General features: G+C 36.8%; 1 protein-coding gene across 1 annotated transcript in view; it reads left to right on the top strand.

The window, feature by feature from the left end:
* LOC102826190 (chromosome unknown open reading frame, human C9orf41) overlaps nucleotides 1-20,054 on the top strand; it is a 58,662-nt gene that overhangs the window by 34,632 nt on the left and 3,976 nt on the right. The window contains exons 4-6 of the mRNA XM_006834925.1: nucleotides 14,396-14,536; nucleotides 15,294-15,472; nucleotides 17,482-17,595. Coding sequence (XP_006834988.1) covers nucleotides 14,396-14,536; nucleotides 15,294-15,472; nucleotides 17,482-17,595 — 434 coding nt within the window. The remainder of the gene's footprint in view (nucleotides 1-14,395; nucleotides 14,537-15,293; nucleotides 15,473-17,481; nucleotides 17,596-20,054) is intronic.

Here is a 20,054-nt window from a genome sequence, read left to right as displayed (position 1 = left end):
GTAACCAGCAAAGAACACCCCCCTCCCCTTTAGTATCGGTTCTTTTTCTTAGTCTTTTACATGTTTCTCCTTTTGTGACTGACTAATTTCACTCAACATACTGTCCTCAAGGTTCATTCATGTTATGCGGTAGCTTGCAGCCTCCTTGTTATTCTTCAAAGTAGCATAATAGTCCATTGTGTGTATGTACCACAGTTTATCCATTCTTCTGTTGAAGGGCACTGAGGCTGTCTCCATCTTTTTGCTATTGTAATAGTGCTGCTATGAACATTAGTGTGATATATCTACTCGTGTTATGGCTCATATTTCTTGTGGGTAAATACCAAGTAGAGGAATTGCTGAAACATAGGTATTTCTATTTCCAACCTTCTGAGGAAACACCATATTGCTTTTCAGAGATGTTGGACCATTTTGAAATCACACCAACAATATAGGAGGGTCCCAATCTCTCCGTATCCTCACCAGCATTTATTATCCTCTACTTTTTTGATCTTTGCTGTTATTCCTGGTGTGAGATGATTTCTCATTGTTGCTTTGATTTGCATCTCTGTAATGGCTAGTGATCAGGAACATGTCTTCATATGTTTGTTGGCTGCCCGGATCGCTTCCTTGGTGAAGTGTCTGTTCATGTCCTGTCTCCAATTTGTAATTAGGTTATTTGTCTTTTTCTTATAGAGGTGTTGTAGTTTTCTGTATATTTTAGAAGTGAGTCCCTTGTCTGATGTGTCATTGCAAAAGATTTTTTCCCATTCTGTGTGTTCCCTTTTTACTCTACTGGTGAAGTCTTTTGATGCACATAAGTTTTTAATTTTTAGTATGTCCCACTCATCTATTTTATCTTACTTTTGTTTGTGTGGTTTTCAGAATTTTGGTAGTCTGTGTATTCCCTGATTTAGTGCCCTCCCATTTGTCCCTAGTTTTTCTTTGATGGCCTTCATAATTTTGGGGTTCACATTTAGGTCATTAATCCATGCTGAGTTGGTTTTTGTATAAGGTGAGTGGTAAAGGTCTTGTTTCAATCTTTTGCATATCACTTTCCAGTTCTGCCAATATCATCTGAAGAGACTATCACCTCCCCATGCGATATATTTAGGTACTTTGTCAAAAATCATTTGGCTGTATGTGGATGGATTAATTTCTGGATTCTCGATTCTGTTCCATTGATCAGTGAATCTTTCATTGTCTCAGTACCAAGCTGTTTTGACCACTGTAGCAGTGTAATAAATTTTGAAGTCAGGGAGTGAGAGGTTTCCAACCTTATTCTTCTTCTTAAGCAGTGCATTGCTTATTCTGGGTCTCTTTCCTTTCCATATAAAGTTTGTAATTGTTTTTTCCATGTCTTTGAAGAATGTCATTGGAATCTGAATTGGGATTGCATTATATGTGTAAATTGCTTTAGGCAATATTGACATTTTTACAACATTAAGTCTTCCTATCCAGGAGCATGGTACATTCTTCCATTTTTGTAGGTCATTTTTGGTTTCTTGTAGTAGTGCTTTGTAGTTTCCTTTGTATAAGTCCTTTGTTTCTCTGGTTACATTTATTCCTAGATATTTCATCCTTTGGGTGGCTATTGTAAATGGTACTGCTTTCCTAATGTCCTTTTCAGTGCTGTTGTTTTTGGTATAGAGGTATGCAACTGATTTTTGTATATTGATCTTATACCCTGCCACTTTGCTGAATATTCCAGTGAGGTCTAGTAGCTTTTTTGCTGAGTCTTTGGGGTTTTCTATGATAGGATCATATTGTCTGCAAATAGAGTTTTACTTCCTCTTTGCCAATTTGTATGCCTTTAATTTCCATGTCTTTCCGTATAGCTTTTGCCAAGACTTCCAGCACAATATTAAATAGGAGTTGTGACAAAAGGCATCCTTGTCTGATTCCTGTTTGCAGAGGAAGGCTTTTAGTTTCTCTCCATTGAGAGTAATGTGGCCTGTTCTTTTTGTATATATGCTCTTGATTATGTTGAGGAATTTCCCTTCAGTTTCTATTTTGTTGAGTGTTTTTATCAGGAATGGATGTTGGATTTTGTCAATTGCCTTTCTGCATCAATCAATATGATCATGTGGTTCTTTTCTTTTTTCTTATTTATATGGTGGATAAGGTTGATCGTTTTTCTAATGTTAAACCATCCTTGTATCCCTAATATGAATGCCACTTGGTCATGATGTGTTATCTTTTTGATGTGCTGCTGGATTTTGTTGGCTAGGATTTTGTTGAGAATTTTTGCATCTATGTTCATGAGGGATATTGGTCTATAATTTTCTTTCTTAGTGATGTCCTTCTCTGGTTTTGATATGAGGGTTATGCTTGGTTCATAAAATGTATTAAGAAGTTTTGCATCCTCCTCTACATTCTGGATTAATTTGAGTAGAATTGGTGACAGCTCTTACCTGAATGTTTGGTAAAACTCACCAGTGAAGCCATCTTGGCCTGGACTTCTTTTGGTTGGGAGTTTTTTGATGACCTGATCAATTTCTTCTTTTGTTATGGGCCTCTTCATGTTTTCTACTTCACTCTGTGTAAGTTTAGGTAGCTTGTGTTTTTCTAAAAATGTTTTCAAATTTGTTGGAGTACAACTTTTCATAGTATTCTGTAATTATCCTTTTGATTTCCTTTGGTTTTGTTGTGACATCTCCCATGTGGTTTCTAATGCATGTTATTTGTGTCTTCTCCTTCTTTTGTTAGGTTTTCCAGTGGTCTGTCAATTTTGTTAATCCTTTCAAAGAACGAGCTTCTTGTTCTGTTGATTCTTTCTATAGTTTTTCTCTTTTCTATTTCATTTATTTCTGCTCTAATCTTTATTATTTCTTTTGATGGCTGTAGGTTCCCTCTGTTAGTCTGTTTCTAATTTTTGTAGATGATGTGTTAATTTTTGTTCATTCTTCTTTTTGGATGTGTGCCTTTTAGCAATAAATTGTTCTGTCAGCATCGCTTTCACCATGTCCCAAAGATTTTGGTACGTTGTGTTTTTGTTCTCATTTGTTTCTAGGACCTTTGTGAGTTCATGTTTAATTTCTTCCATTACCCAGTCACTTTTCAGCAGGGTGTTATTCAGTTTCCATGTATATGACTTTATTTCCTTGGTCTTTCTATTGTTGATTTCTAATTTGATATCATTGTGGTCTGAGAAGATGCTTTGTAGTATTTTGATATTTGTAAATTTATGTAGGTATGTTTTGTGGTCCAACACATAGTCTATTTTAGAGAATGTTCCATGTGCACTGGAAAAGAATGTGTATTGTTCTGTTGTTGGGTTGAATGTTCTGTACAAACCTATGAAGTCCAGTTGGCTGATTGTGTTATTTAATTCTTCTGTGTCTTTGTCAAGTTTCTTTCTGGTTGTTTATGCAATTTTGAAAGTGGTGTATTAAAATTGCCCACAATTATTGTAGATTCATCTATTTCTTCTTTCAAATCTATTAAGAGTTTGCTTTATATATTTTGGAGCTCTTTCATTGGGAGCATAGATATTTATTTTTGTTATGTCATCTTGTTCAATTGTCCCTTTAATGATGACATAATGTCCATCTTCATCTATTATGTTGGTGTTTACCTTAAATTTTATTTTATCAGAGATTAGTACTGCCACTCCTATTTATTTTTTATTGCAATTAGCTTGGTATATTTTTTTCCATCCTTTGACTTTTAATCCGTGTTTGTCTCTGTGTAAGATGTGTCTCTTGCAGACAGCATATTGAAGGATCTTGTTTTCTTACCCATTCTGCTGCCACCCTCCGTGTCTTAACTGGTGCATTTAGTCCATTTACATTCAGTGTAATTATCAATAGGTATGGATTAATTGCTGCCATTATGGTTTTTTTTTGTGGTGTTGCTGCTTTCTTTGTTCTGTGTGTCTTCCTTTGCTGAGTTCATGCGTTTTGTATTATTTCTTGTGAGTTTCCTTATAGTTTTAATGTTTCCATGTTCTTCTTGGATTTTCATTTTCTTGGTATGTTGTGAAGTGTTAATTTTCTTTGAGGTTACCTTATAATCCGTTAACTTTTCCCTCCATTTAGTGCAGTCTGTTTTATCCTGTAATCTACCTGACCTTCTCACCATCTAGATCTTTTACATTGTAATTGTTTTGATCATAGACTGACCTCCCACATTCTCTGAGTTTGTTCTTATAGTTTTGCTCTATTCTCGACTCTTTCATCTGTCGATTTAGTTCTGGGAGTTGCTGCCACGTATGTCAATCTGCTCCTCCTCGGAAACCCTATACATAGTCTCTATGGGTTGGAACCAACTTGACGGCACTCAGCAACAACACAGTAATCTAAAGATTTTTGTTATTGTTAAGTGATTTTGAGTTGGTTCCAATTCATAGCCTATAGAGGGTTTCTGAGGAGTGACCAGTGGGTTTGAACCACCAATCTTGTTAGCAGGCAGTGCTTGTCTTACAGCACCATACCAGGAGGCCAATCTTAAATTAAGATTGGGTTTTTTTTAAAAATCTATTGATCTGTCTTCAGTTTCACTGAGTCTTGGATCTGCCTCCCCTGTTTGCTATTTTCAGTAATTTTATTTGTTAAATTACTCATTCATTTGCTTTTCAGCTGTAGAGTTTGGTTCTTTTTGTTGTTGTTTCTACTTCTCAGTTCTAGTTCCTGATTCATTCACTTATTACACATATAACATTTTAAAGCTATTTAAAGTCTCTGTGCGCTAATTGAAATATCTAGATCATCTGTGGCTGGTTTTTATTGAGTGCGGTTTTCCTAGCCCTTGGGTCACATTTTCTCGCTTGTTTGCATAGCTAGTAAACTTTTCTTTCTTTCTTTCTTTCTTTTTTAAATTGTATAATGGACAAGTAGAGTGCATCCTGCTGTGTTACTCAGAGGAATAAATTTTGTTGTTGTTGTTAGGTGCTGTCGAGTCAGTTCCAGTTCATAGGGACACAGAATGAAATACTGCCCTGTCCTGTACCATTCTCACAATTGTTATGTTTGAACCCATTGTTGCTGCTACTGTGTCACTCATCTTGTTGCGGGGTGGGTCTTCCTCTTTTTCACTGATTCTTCACTTTACCTACAATGATGTCCTTCTCCAGGAACTAGTCCCTCGTGACATGTCCAAAGTAGGCAATTAACTTGCCCTGATTCAAAGTCCCAACTGTCTTGCTTGTGGTGGGCCACAGATTAAAACATCTACTTTACTCTTTCAGTTTACAGATGTTGCTTTTTAACTGGGCTCTTTAATGAAGGTCTTTGCAGCATTAGAAATACTTGCACTCTCAAGTAAAGTTGGAAACATAGTTGTTCCAAGAATGTTATTTCTGCGTGTTCAAATATCTGATATACAGGATTCACAAGTGTAGTAAATAAATTTATGTCTTTTTCTTGTGTCTTCCAGATATAGTTTAGGAAGAAATTTTGGGGTAGAATGATTTCTAGAGAGGAGTAGATTGGTAGTTTTTATAGGTAGGCAAATTTCAAATACTTTCAAGTACTGAAAATGCTTCTTAGCTAATAGTACTTGTTTTACCAAGTTTTCTGTTACGTTTTTATCCCTGGTAGTGTAGTGGGTTACGCATTGGGGTGTTAACCATGAGGGTCAGCAGTTAAATCCACCAGCCATGTGAAGATGTACAGCCTCGGAAACCTTCTAAGGTGTCCATATGAGTTAGAACTGACTTGTTGGCAAATCACCATCACCATGAACTTGTTAAGTCATTTTGTATTCTAGTTTTATTAATGTCAGAGACTTCATTTTGCTTAGATCCATAGTTGATGCTCATGGAAGCATTAGTCAAGATCAAACTATTTATTGCATTCGGTAAATCTGCTGCAAAAGACATTCTTTAAAGTATTACAGAGCAAAGATGGCAGTTTGTTGACCACGGTGTACCTGACCCAAGTGTTGGTATTTTCAATTGCCTCGTATGCATTTCAAAAGTTGGAGAATGAATAAGGAGAACCATAGAACTGAGTCATATGAATTTTGATGTTGGAGAAGAATATTGAAAGTACCATGGGTTGCCTGCCAGAAGACCAAATAAATCTCTGTTGGAAGAAGTACAGCCAGAATTCTCCTTAGAAGTGAGGATGGTGAAATTTTGTCTCTTGTTCTTTGGACATGTCATGAGGGATGAGTCCCTGGAGAAAGGACATCATGTTTGGAAACGTTGGGGGTCAGCAAAAAAGAGGAAGACCCCCGCCCTGATAAGATTAACACAGTGGCAGTAGCAATGGGTTCAAACATAAGGACAGTTGTGAGGATGGTGCAGGACTGAGTAATTTGTTCTCTTTGTGAATAGGGTCTGCTATGAGTTGAAACTGACTCGATGGCACCTAACAACAAGATTGATAACCCTGTAGAAAAAGTAGTGTAAATAAACAGAAAAAGAAATGCAAAATGATCGGTCTCATAAAGAAATACAATTATAAAAACAAGATAGGATTTTTCATCTATGATATCATAAAGATTTAAGAATAACTATTTGTGAGGATATGAAGAAACATACTGTGGGTAGACGAATAAACAATGTTTCCATCTCTGCAACCTTTCCTGGTCTGGCACTGGGGGTTAAAGTGCTGGACTACAAATTTGGTTTGAACTGTAAGGTTGGTGGCTCAAGCTCACCAGCCACTCCTCAGAAACCCATACAAGGTCACCGTGAGTTGGAATTGACTCAGCGGCACTTAACATCAGCACCCTACCCCTAAAGAATTGTGTGCTCTTCAATTTACACCACATAAAAATGGCAGTTTTCGCATTCTTCTTCTTGTTAAGTGCCAGCAAGTCTTTTCCGACTTATAACAACCCTATGTAGGGTTTCTAAGAAGCAGCTGGTAGTTTTGAATTGTCGACCTTGTGGTTCGCAGTCTGGTGCCAATCCTACAGTGCCCCATACCAAGAATCCTCTCACATCCTTGGAGGGACTCAAATCATGTTTCTTGAGTTTGGGGAACAAAAAGAAGTCAGAAGGGACAAAATCGGAGCTATAGGTCAGATAGGGTAAGGGTTTCCAATGAAATTCTCATGGGACAGCCCTTGCTACCTTCAAAGAATGAGCAGGTGCAATTGTGATAGAACACAATTCCCCAAAGCAACTTTCTCCTTATTAGCCTCCATCATCCTCCTGTGTCATCCATAGAAAAACTCTAATCAAGATGATTCCTTTGGAATTCTCCAAAAGCAGATGCTAAAAATTTCTGAGGTGACCTCTCTGCTTTGAATTGAGCTGGCCCAGCAGTTCACCTCGGAAGCCACTCTTTTGATTGGACCTTTTTTTGACGGCAAACTTCATCTCTCATACTTTGGACATATTGTCAAGAGGGACCAGTCGCTGGAGAAGGATATCATGTTTGGTAAGGTGGAGGGTCAGAGAAAACAAGGAAAGAGGGTCAGAGAAAAAGAGGAAGACCCCCCAATGAGATGGATTCGCCAAGTGGCAGCATCGATGGACTCAAGCGTGGCAACAGTAGTGAGGTTGACCCAGGATCAGGCAGTGTTTCGTTCTGCTGTGCATAAGGTCGCTAATGGGTCGGTACCGACTCGATAGCACGTAACAACAGAATGAGACTTAAGTGTATAGCTAAAAGAATTTGTCTGTAGCCTTCTTCTGATTGCAGAGAAATATTTAAATTCAGTTTGTATGAACCGAGACCATAGTAGCAATACTTTTTGACTTATTCTTGTATTTAAATTGGGTTTTTATGGGTGTGTAAGAGGAGAAAATATTTTCTGGGTTTTTTGACAATTATTTGAGCTGAAATAGAGAGTTTTTTGTTGGCAGTGGAACCACGTTTTTGAAGATACTAAACACTTTAATCCTAACTTCTAACCATTATTTTCTCGTTGTTGTTGTTAAGTGCCGTCGAGTTGGTTCTGACCCATAGCGACCCTGTACAGTGTACAGGGTTTCCGAGGCTGTAAATCTTTACGGGAGCAGAACGCCTCTCATCTTTCTCCCGCGGAGCGGCTGGTAGGTTCGAACTGCTGGCCTAAAGGTTCGCAGCCCGATTCGTAACCACTATGCTACTAGAGATAAACTTTGGTATTTTGCCACATTTATAAAAAAAAAAAAATCAAGCATTATAGATAAAGTTGAAACTATTCTGCAAACCACACAGGCCACATTCCTTCTTTGTAAAGATGACCTTCCCTCTTTCTAGAGATAAAGCCATTAACATGGCTTTCTTCTTTTTTATCTTATTCTTTGTTCTTAAATTTACTACATATGTATGATGTCCCTAAATTGTTGTTGTTAAGTACCATTAAGTTTGTTCCAATCCATAGCGACCCTGTATAGGATTTCCAAGGAGCGGCTGGTGAACTTGAACCACCAGCCTTATTAGGTTCAGACCAACTTTGCAGTCCAGTGTATTAACCCACCATGCCACACCAGGACTCCTGTCCCTAAATAACCACTATTATTTTACGTGTTTTTAAAGTTATATTAGGAGTCCTGTGGTACTACTATAGGATAAGTGTTGGACTGCTATCTGCAGGGCTGGTGGTTCAAACCCACCAGCCACTCAACTAATAATCCTGTTAACATCGCTGAGTCCAAATCGACTCACCGACTCTTAATAACGACAACACATATAGTGTCACTTCACAACTGTTTTTTGCTCAATATTGTGTTGTTGCAATTTATCTGTGTCAACTGAGATCTGGTAGCGTAATGGTTACGAATCGGGCTGCCAACCTCAAGGTCGGCAGTTAGAAACTACCAGCTGTTCCACGGGAGAAAGATAAGGCTTTCTGCTCCAGTAAATATTTACAGCCTTGGAAACCCTGTTCAGGGTCACTATGAGTCAGAACCGACTCCACGGTACTTAACAATAACAACAACATACCATAAGAAATATAATGCAAACCAAAATTTTTCAGTAGCCACTTAGAAAAGTAAAAAGAAACTAGTGAAATTAATTTTAATTATTTTAATTAGGAGTCCTGGTGTGGCACTGTGGGTTAATGCACCAGACTGCAAAGCCATTTGAATTGCAAGGTCGGTGGTCCAAGCTCACCATTTGCTCCTCGGAAACCCTATACAGGGTTGCTATGGGTCGGAACTGACTCGATGGAACTTAACAACAACAATTTTAATTAACCCAGGAAATCCAAATTATTATTTCAACTTGTATTACAAGGGGGCTTCAAAAAGTTCGTGGAAAATGGAATGAAAAGGTAATGGGTTTTTTTCCCACAAAACTTTTGAAGCCCCTTCTTATCAACATGTAAGATTGTTTAGTTTTTTACATTCATTTTTCCTACTAAGTCTTAGAAATTTGGTGTTTATTTACACTTGCAGCACATTTCAGTTTGAACTAGCCAAATTTTAAGTGTTGTAGAGCCACCTGTGGTTAGTGACTTATGTGATGTGGACAGCATAGATACAACAGAATTCTGTGAATCAAAAAACGTAACACTTTCAGTGCTTGAAAATTGTATCTCACCACCAGGGGTCAGCCCAGTGTCATGTTGGCACAACCAGAGAAAGCATTTTGTGTGTTGCAGTTTGCAAACTGTTAACCTTGAGTGTAAAAATTTGTGTACAATAAAGTAAATCTGCATCAAGAAAACATTTACTACTGGTGAATAGTTGAAGCAAAAAGGGTGATGCCAACATTTATCACCCCTTCAATTAATTCTATTTATAACATATATTCCCTGTTATCAAGGATGTCTTATTTGTAGTACACGCTTCTTCATATTTGTTGTTGTTGTTGTTAAGTGCCGTCGAGTCGGTTCCGACCCATAGCGACCCTGTACAGGGTTTCCGAGGGTGTAAATCCTTACGGGAGTAGAAAGCCTCATCTTTCTCCCGCGGAGCAGCTGGTAGTTTCGAACCGCTGACCTTAAGGTTCGCAGCCCGATTCGTAACCACTACGCTACCAGAGCTCCTATTTAGACCTTATTAAATAGGTAAACTTTTGTTTTCTTATTTTTGCTAAGAATCTGAAGTGGACAGCAATCTGGTTACTACTAAGTCACACAGATCACATACTTCTGTTTCTGGTTTTCAAAGTTTCAGTCTGGTTTCAAGTCAGCTCACCTTTAAAAGTCTAGACTGCTTAGATTTACAGTTCTCTTATTTTCTTTCCACAGAAATACCTTCATAACAATGCCCTGACTTTATAATGATTCATAGCCACAATTGCCAACTAAAAGTGCCTTAATTCCATATACATCATAATTGGAAGCATATGATGTTTTTAATATCCCTTTTTATTAAGACTCTTTGGGGAAAAAAATCTAGGTGAGAATAAAATTTTAGGGGAAAGTTCTCCCCATCGTGTCCATTTGTTCTTGGTTCTTGATCAGTTCTAAAGGGATTATTTTAATGTGTTTTCTCTTAAACATGCCCATTGAAATCTACAATAGTTTGTAAGTCTATAGAACTTTGGTAACTCTTAAATTAGGGCCTTTGATACAGTCTTCATTTCATAGCATATTAATAGTGTTTTATTAGCACTTTTATACAAGGTACTGATAATATGGCTAAGGAGCTCTGGTAGCGTAGTGGTTATGAATCAGGCTGCTCGCCGCAAGGTCAGCAGTTCAAAACTACCAGCGGTTCCACGGGAGAAAGATGAGGCGGTCTGCTCCAGTAAAGATTTACAGCCTCAGAAACCCTGTGTAGGGTCGCTATGAGTTGGAACCGACTCCACGGCACATAACAACAACTGATAATATATTTTAAAAACTTATTTTAGAAGAGGTATCCTACATCGTCTAAATAGTCATTATAGCTCAAGGATAAATTTTAATAGATCTTAAAGATATACTCAATATTTAAGAACTACATGTCTAAAAATATTAAGACTAGTTTATTTGTATAATAGCTTTACGGAGCTGTAACATACATACAGTATAATTCATCTATCTAAAGTGTACAGTTCAGCAGTTCAGAGGCTTTTAATATATTCAAAGAACTATACAGTTATCACCAAAGTCAAGTTTAGAATATTTTGGTGAATATTGTTTGTCACTCCCTCCCAATGTCCTTCACCTTCAGCCCTAAGCAATTGCTAATTATTTTTGTGCCTGTATAATTTGTTTATTCTGAGTATTTCATATATAGTGTGGTCTGTGTGTGGTTTTTGTTAACTGTTTATGTCTTCAAGGTTCACCTATATTGTAGCTTGTATCAGAAATGTATTCCTTTTTATGGGCAAATAATATTGCATTGTATGGTTATAATTTATTTGCCTTACATTGATAGGCATTTGGGGTATTTCTACTTTTAAAGTATTATATAATCAGCTGTGTTTTTGTGTGGACATAATAATTTCTTTTGAATATATTCCCCCAAACAGGAAATTCTAGGAGTAGAATTGCTGGATCATATTATAGTAACTTAATGTTTAAGCTTATTACTAAAATCTTTACAGACTTTATTTTAAACTGAGATAGATTTCTAATAACTGAATAAACCAAAGTAAAAATTTTCTCTGGTCAATTATTTTTTTTTACCCCAAAATGCGAAAATTGTTTTTGTGTTTTATTAAAAGTGATATCTTGGGGAAAAAAAAAAAAGAAAGTGTGATATCTTGGTGGTGGTGGTTGTTAAGTGCTGTCAAGTCAGTTCCTACTCATAGTAACCCTGTGTAGTGTTTCCAAGGAGCAGCTGATGAACTTGAACCACCAACCTTGTGGTTCAAACTAACCTTGCAGTTCAGCCAATTAACCCGTAGTGCCACATCAGTACTTTATTTTATTTATCATAACAATTATATACCTATAAAAATATTTTTATTAAAATCCAAAATTATAGGTGGAAACGATCTTTTATTACATGAACACTGTGAAGAGATGTTTTAAAACCAAGGACTTTAATCCTTGTGGTTTTTCTACCAAAATGCGGGAATAGAGCATTCCAAGATCTTGATTCCCAAATCAATTATTGTCTGTTGATTCTGACTTACAATGACCCTGTAAGACAGAATAAAACTGCCTAGTAGAGTTCCAAGACTGTAATCTTTACAGGAACTAACTTCTGTGAAGCCGATGGTGGGTTTGAGCTGCTAACTTTTCAGATACCAACCGAGTGCTTAACCACCGCACCACCAGTTACCCCTTAGGATTCTGATTAATTGCATAATTTCCAATTTATGCTTAGTAACTGTACTGTGGGTTTATCAGCCATTTAGAAATTATTAATTTAAAAATATTTAAATATCCAATGTGAATTTACCTTCAAATATTCTTATTCTCCATTGAAGTCTTTTAATCAGATAGTTATGTTTTTATTTTTAATACTAACCTGAGAACAGCCACTTGTGAAAAATGCATATTTGGACTGGGTAAATGGAAATTGAGGAAAGGAAGAAGTAATCCAGATAGTGGGGCTTTTGATGGACTTGGTGGGACTGAAAAGAGCGAACGACCTGGGTGGATTGGCACAGTGGCAGGTATGAGTAGCTCGCTGGGATAGCAGTAGTGTCTGGAGCTAAGAGGAAAATGTCAAATCCTATTGCCTCAATAAAGTATTCTCTTCATTTAAAAATTAAGTTGTACATTCTCCTACATATTATTTATAATCTATAATGGAAAGAAAACACTTTTATTTTACTCTCTTTTAGTGAAAGCTATTATATGGCACCTTGGCATTTGCCCATATCAAATATTAACAGATGTGTTACTAATTGTTATAGATTTATCAAGTATCATTTTAAACAAATTCATCTTTATGCCATATTGTAGGTATAAACCTCAACAGTGAAAGAAACTAAACTGGATTTTCTTAAGGTTTTTATACACAGGTTCTATATATGTATAGATCTGTAAGACTGAATACACAAGTTCTATGTATGTATAGATATGTACAACAGACTAGGCAAATTTTTATGTTACTATTACTATGTTTGTAGATTGGTTTTTCAAAAGCTCAACCATTCTCTTTATTTTTCATTGCAAAGTAAGAAATGCAAAGGTTATCCCATGGACTGCTAGTGAAATAATCTGTTGTTGTTTATAGTATATTATAAACACATAGTTAGCTTAAAGATAAAAAATAATTGTAGATTGTACTGGCAGTAGATCTGGAAAGTGGATTTGGTTTGTGGACCAAAATACGGACTATAGACAATAGTGACATTCCTTTTTAATTGACATGATGCTGGGTAACCAGTTACGCACATTTTTCACAGGCTAATGGAGTCCTGGTGTGGTGCTTCGGCTTAACTCACTGGACTGCAGTGTCGGTTTGAACCTCAAGGTCACCAGTTGTTGTTGTTGTTGTTGTTAAGTGCCGTCGAGTCGGTTCCGACCCATAGCGACCCTGTACAGGGTTTCCGAGGGTGTAAATCCTTACGGGAGTAGAAAGCCTCATCTTTCTCCCGCGGAGCGGCTGGTAGTTTCGAACCGCTGACCTTAAGGTTCGCAGCCCGATTCGTAACCACTACGCTACCAGACACTCTGTGAAAACTCTATACAGGGTAGCTATGAGTTGGAACTGATTCGAAGGCATTTAACAACAACAGCAATAGGAATACCATTTTAGTTTCTTTTAGGATTATATTAGTTTGCCAGAATTCCTGAGAAAAAGGACCTTACTTTTCTGTAGCTTTAAACAGTTAATGCCCTGGACTGCAAATTCAGTTTGAATCACAAAGTCAGTGGTTCAAGCTCAGCAGCCGCTTCTTGGAAACCCTGTACAGGGTCGCCGTGGATTGGAAGCGACTTGACGGCACATTACAACAAAAACAAAGCAGTTAAAAGGCAGCTCTCTGGCAGAGGAAATGTGTGATGGCAGTGTGACTTTAATAGTGCTGAGTTTGGTTGTGAACTTTGTTTGGTGTGATATATGTGCCATCATATGTACTAATTTACAATGCAATTTCTAAGTTATTTTCCCCATAAAGATATACTCTCCACACACATATAAAATTCTTTTGCCAACTGGAATATATGAAGGAGCTTCAGAATGTGGAAAAACCCTTACTATCTTTTCATTGCATTTTTCCATGAATTTTTTTGACACTTCCACATATAAGCTTCTAGAGATGTACTTGACATGAAAACTATTACATTAAACATAGAATTAAGACATGAAGTTATACATATGCTTTACTTTCTCATACACTGAAACAATTTTGGTAAAATTCACGTTAAGTAATTGGGATCCCATAGGGATAATGTGTCCCCAAACAGTTGTTCAGGTGACATCTATTAGACAACTTTTTTTTTCTTTTTCTCCTGAAAGTTAATTTTGGGAGTTTTGCCTGATACCCGAACATATATGACCATTTCTTTTACTTCTTATTTTGTATTGATATTTCTAAGTGTTTCACAAGTGTACATGGCTAGAGCCGTGAGAGAGCTTGTTCTTACTGAGTACCTAAGTTTTTAGTTGTTAATGTGGATTGTCTTTTTTTTTTTTCTTTTTCTTTTTTCCCTTTTCCTTTGAGGGGTTGGACATAATTGCCTTATTTCATTTCAGGGATCCTTCTAAAGTAAATGTTCTGGTACCTGGTGCTGGACTAGGAAGACTGGCCTGGGAAATAGCTATGCTAGGTTATGCTTGTCAAGGAAATGAATGGAGTTTTTTTATGCTCTTTTCTTCCAACTTTGTACTCAACAGGTATTTAATTTACTTTTTGCTGGAAATAGTAATTTCTCAGAATCAGATTGACTTACCTATTTTTTTGAGCAATTCTGAATTTGAAGATGTGAACACAGTACTTGATTATGATGTCTACAAATGACCACTTTAAACCAATTCCTTAGTTAGCAGTTGTGAAACAGGATGGGTAAGTGACTTATTAGAAAGTAATTGGGCATTTTGTGGAACTGAACTAATTCTGTATAGAATTATCACAACTAATTGTGATCCAAGTAGGAGCACTTTCTCATTATTCCTTAAACGTCTTCACCCCTTTGTTTCTTCAGTGGAAGAAGAGTTCAGTGTAGCAGTCATACCTGCTTTTCCTTAACCACAGTCTTAGAAATGGCCACGTTTGCTCACATGACTGAGGTGGGAAGATCTCTTAAGATTTTCTATGGCCTTTTTTGGAAAGTAGCAGGAAAAGTGTCATTTTAAAAGTCAGAAGAGGTATGTTAGAGGGGGGGAAAATGACTGGTTTTTAAAAAGTTAAATAATTGTTACATCTACAGCTGATTTATTTTTATTTTCTCTTTATATTTTAATCCATGAGTGGTTGCTAATCTATTTGTATATATACATTTTCAAATAGTTGTGTCGGGGAAGTGGCAATACTTTAAAAAGTAATGAATTATATAAAGTGCACCTTTAGTCAAAGAGATAATTTTAGTGTTCAGAGTAGTTTTTCTTGGTAAAATGTTTAGTTAACGCTGAATTTTATGTTCATATTTTACAGATGTTCTGAAATTAATAAATATCAGCTTTATCCCTGGATCCATCAGTTTAGCAATAACCGGAGATCAGCTGATCAGATTCGACCAATATTTTTTCCTGATGTTGACCCCCACAGTCTTCCTCCTGGTTCTAACTTTTCTATGACAGCAGGAGATTTCCAGGAGATATACTCAGAATGCAGTAAGTCCAAAACAAGTGTTTTAAAGGTCTTTTCTTTTTTCTAAATGTATTGAGCTAATTTTTAGTTAATTTAACATGTTGGTCATGCATTTTGATATCAGAATGTAAGGTGTATTTCACTGATACTGTAGAATAGCTTAAAGTCTCTCTACAAGGCAATGTTCCAAAATATTGGACAACTTGTTCCAAACTAAGATTAAGAAATTTAGAATTGTTGCATCTATTAATATAAGTCAGCATTTTTAAAAAGTTCAAATGAGTAAAGAATGTTATGAAGTTAAAAGTAGATTAGTGTATGAAGGCAGTTCTTTGTAGCCAGACCATGACTTGAAGTATAGGGAGGAATGGCATTTCAGTTAAAGATAAGGTAACTAGGGAAGCAGAATGGTCTGATTGGAAGGGAAAGATAGCTTTGTTTGGGGATTTAATGAGAGGGATGGTTGGAAAAGGTGGCCCTGGGCGCTACTAATTGAAAGGTTGGTGGTTTCACCCAGCGGCACAGTGGAAGAAGGGCCTGGTGTTCTACTTCTGTATGATAAAACCATTAAAAACCCTATAGAGTGTAGTTTCACTCTGACCCACATGCAGTCATGATGGGTTGGTATCTACTGGACAGCAACAGCTATAACCAGAAAAGTAAGTTGGTTCCAGATTGTGGAGGACTTTTACAGTCAGGATATAAAGATTGGATTGCAAACTGGTGAAGAAATTTGAGCTAGGCCTTAAGGAAAGACAGATGGTAATGCAGAAAGGGAAGAGAGCAATTGACAGCAAAAAAACAAGTGACATGCTGAAAAGTTGACAAGATCATGCCGCAAATAACTGCCGAGGACCTGGCAAGAGAGTAGTAAGCAAAACAGTCTGTCTACAGGAAACTTACATTCTAGTAGGAAAGCAGCAGTAACAAACAGTATTGTGAAAAAGAAAAATAAAGCAAGGTAAAGAAGATACAGAGTGATTAGGGAAGAACTGTTGTCATAGAGTGGTCAGGGAAGACCTTTCTAAGAGCAGAAACTTAAGAAAAAGTCAGTCAGAGAATGTCAAAGCAATGAAGAAGCAGACCATTACATTTTGGAAACTTATTCCAAACTAAGAAATAGCAATGGTAGAGGCTTTATTGTGAGGGTACTCGATCTGCTCAAAGAAAAGCAAGAGGGTCAGCTTGGCTGTGGTGTGGTAAGCAATGGGCACAGTGGTGGATCAGGTCTGGTAGGCTATAGCGATGATTTTGAATTTTTTTCTGAGAAAAATGGAAGCCATTGGAAGAAATGGAGCAGGGAAGTTAGGAAACAAAGCCTCAAAATAGAAGTAGTGGAAAATATTTAAGCAACAATAAATGACTTTCTTCTGTTGCATGGTTTGTAGGGGCCTTGCTATTTCTAGGCATTGAAGGTGATTCTCAGATTAAGTGCACCAGCTTGTACAGACACCATACTTTATCTTTAGTGCCAGAATGTGACATAGAGACAGTACCTATATCTGCTAGACCACAGCCTCCTAGAGGTGACTGCAATGTGTTCTCTGGGATACTTGCATAATATTTCCAACTGCCCTGTCCTCCTTTTCTCTTGTGATTATGCGAAATACTGTGTTCATTTCTCAGTGAGCAACTGGTGTGTGCTTTCTTTCTGAAACCTGCCAGAATTGGTGGTTGCGTTTTAAATTATGATTTGAAATTCATCTTAACTGATTTTAAATGAAGACAAAAGTTGACTAGGATAGAAATAAAATTCGTACATATATCACTTGGTAAAAAACATCTAGAAATAAGAGATTACCATAATGAATTTAAATTGATTATTAGGTGTTTATTAAAATCCTTTTGAATTGCAAAGCCTCTTCCATATGTGATTGTTTTTTTAGTTTGATTATAGCATTCATAGGAAGCTTTTGCTTTCTCTACCCCTGTAGTTGAATGAACTGTTAATACTCTGTAGGAGGTAATGGTAAAATTGTAGAATTAATTAAAAGGAAAGCAAAATCATACGTATTTAATTTTTCTTAACTAGATACCTGGGACTGTATTGCTACCTGTTTCTTCATAGATACAGCTCACAATGTGATTGATTATATTGATACAATATGGAAAATACTCAAGCCAGGTGGAATTTGGATAAATCTTGGTAAGTTCTTAATAGATTTTTTTAAAAGAATATTACACATTAATGAGTACTTAAAGTTGTACCACATTTGATAACTTCACAGTACCAAATGTTCATGAAAGTTAGCATTATACTATGCATCTTTTATACACTATGCATTTCAATGTTGATGCATCCAAAATAATTGGAAACCCAAAAAGTTGCTTTGAGGTGATTCTGACTCATGACAACTTCATGTTTTTCCTAGTAGGACTTTTCTCCATATGGTTTCATTGTTGTGACTTTTTGGAAGCAGATGGCTAGACCTTTCTTCCAAGCACCTCTGGCTTGGTGTCACTCAGGAATTCCTTGTGTTAGACTCATAGTAGTAGTAGATTGGAGTCCTGGTGTGGTGCTGTGGGTTAATGCACTGGACTGCAAGTCAGTGATGCAAGCTCACCAGCCGCTCCTTAGAAACCCTATACAGGGTTGCTATGGGTTGGACCTGACTTGATGGCACTCAACAACAACAGTAGATTTGTCTCTTAGTAGTCATAATTTCAAAGTATACTAATTATTTATTAATCTGTAGATAATCATTCTCAAATCTCCACCCATTATACACCCATTTTAGTAACCACTGTTGTGTAAGAAGAGGTGTTCTTTTCCTCTCTCCATAATGAAACACTGAGGGGAAAGATCTCACCTGTCCCTTAGGTCCCTCCTCCCACCCACATACTGGACAAAAATGAGTAGTTGCTATAATTTCTGTGGTTATGTTGAGTTTACAAAAGAATACAAATATAATTTATTTATGTAAAAATCTGCTTTACTGTGGCCTACTGCTAAGTGGTCACTGAGAGTCAGAACCACTCAACGGTACCTGATAACAACAACAGCTGCTAAGTGCTATGTGAATATGACATGATCCGTCATAGAGGCTAAGGGAAATTGCCAATTTCTCCTTCTTTAAAATAAGTGGGAAATAATAATAATATCATCAGTATACCTTTGGCTTTTTAAGTGAGATACACAATCCATGTTATAAAAGATAGCAAAGCTGGAATGTAAAGCTTTACCAAGTAAGAGGTTTTTGTGTTATAGTATATAAAGGGACATAGACATTGTTTTGAGTCCATGCCTTCAGGAATGGTCTGGTTTTGTTGTGAGAACTGTCACTTGCTTTGTAATGATTTGATTTAAAAGTCTCTTGGGAAACGCTTCTCAAGTAATGACTGAAAAATTTTAGCTACCAGGTATTTGGGGAGCATGATGACTCCATAAGATAAGCACTAGACTGTGAACCACAGGGTTGGCAGTTTGAGGCCACCAGCTGCTCCATGGGAGAAAGATGAGGCTTTCTGTTCCAGCAGAGATTTATAACCTTGGAAACCCTATGAGGGTGTCTGGCTATTCGTCAGAACCAACTCGAAGGCATATCACCACCACCATGCATTTGCTCACTGTAGATTGGTTTGGCACCATATTTCTTGTTATTAAGTGCTGTCGAGTTTGTTTTCAACTCATAGTGATCCAATATAGGATGTCCAAGGAACCGCTGCTGACTTTGTAGTTCAAACCAACCTTGCAGTCCAGTGCTTATCCTACAGTGCCAACCAGACTTCATATTAGCTGCTTATAATAGCCATTTAATCTCCAAACAACTCTGTAATTGAAATGGTATCATTGCTTCTTTATAGTTGAAGAAGCTGAGGCGTAGGGTTTAAGTAGTTTGCAGAAAGTTTCTCTAGCTTGTATGTGGTAGAGATAGGCTTCTAAACCTGATCTATTCTTTGAATGCCTAACAGCTCAACAGGCTCACCCCATGTTAATTTGTAACTGAACAGTAATGTGAACCCCATATCTATGTGATTAAAATTGTTTATCCCAGTTTTACTAAGTGATGGTAAGGTTTTTTGTGTTTTCAAAGCAGTCAACTTAACTTTGTTAGAATCAGCAATCTTTGTAATTTTTCTTTTATTATTTTACAACTGTTCTACTATGTGATGATAACTGCTGGAATAATGAAACTTGGTAAGCACACTGTTTTATTAGAGCAGATGTCCTGGAGCCTGGGCTGTGATCTGCCATGGGTGTCCCAGGTTATAGAGCACACTGCTTAACAGGAAGTCAGTTAAGAGTACTTAGATTTTTTCTTAAGAGTTTCAAAACGATTTTGAGAATGGAATAATGGAGAGACACGGCCCTTAAAGATAGTTAGTAAGAAGGTCAATTCTCCTTTGCATGTATAAGTTCAAGAACTTAAAAAATAATTATCTCACATTCAATGTTGCCTTAAATATTTGTGTGCTCCAAGTATTTGTTTATCTTTGTGTGTGTGTTTTGTTGTGTTTTTTTTTTTAATGTTTTATTGTGAATTATGTGATAGTTTACATGGGAGAACATTAATTTTACATTCATTCTATAGTATATCATTTCATTGTCATGGTTCCAATCCCCTCCATACATCATCAACCAACCAAAGGGCATACACTACAAGC

This window comes from Chrysochloris asiatica, unplaced genomic scaffold (assembly GCF_000296735.1).
Source record: "Chrysochloris asiatica unplaced genomic scaffold, ChrAsi1.0 scaffold00014, whole genome shotgun sequence".
Taxonomy (NCBI): Eukaryota; Metazoa; Chordata; class Mammalia; order Afrosoricida; family Chrysochloridae; genus Chrysochloris; species Chrysochloris asiatica.
The sequence above is the reverse complement of the archived record's forward strand: the minus strand, read 5'-3'. Positions and strand labels throughout refer to the sequence as shown.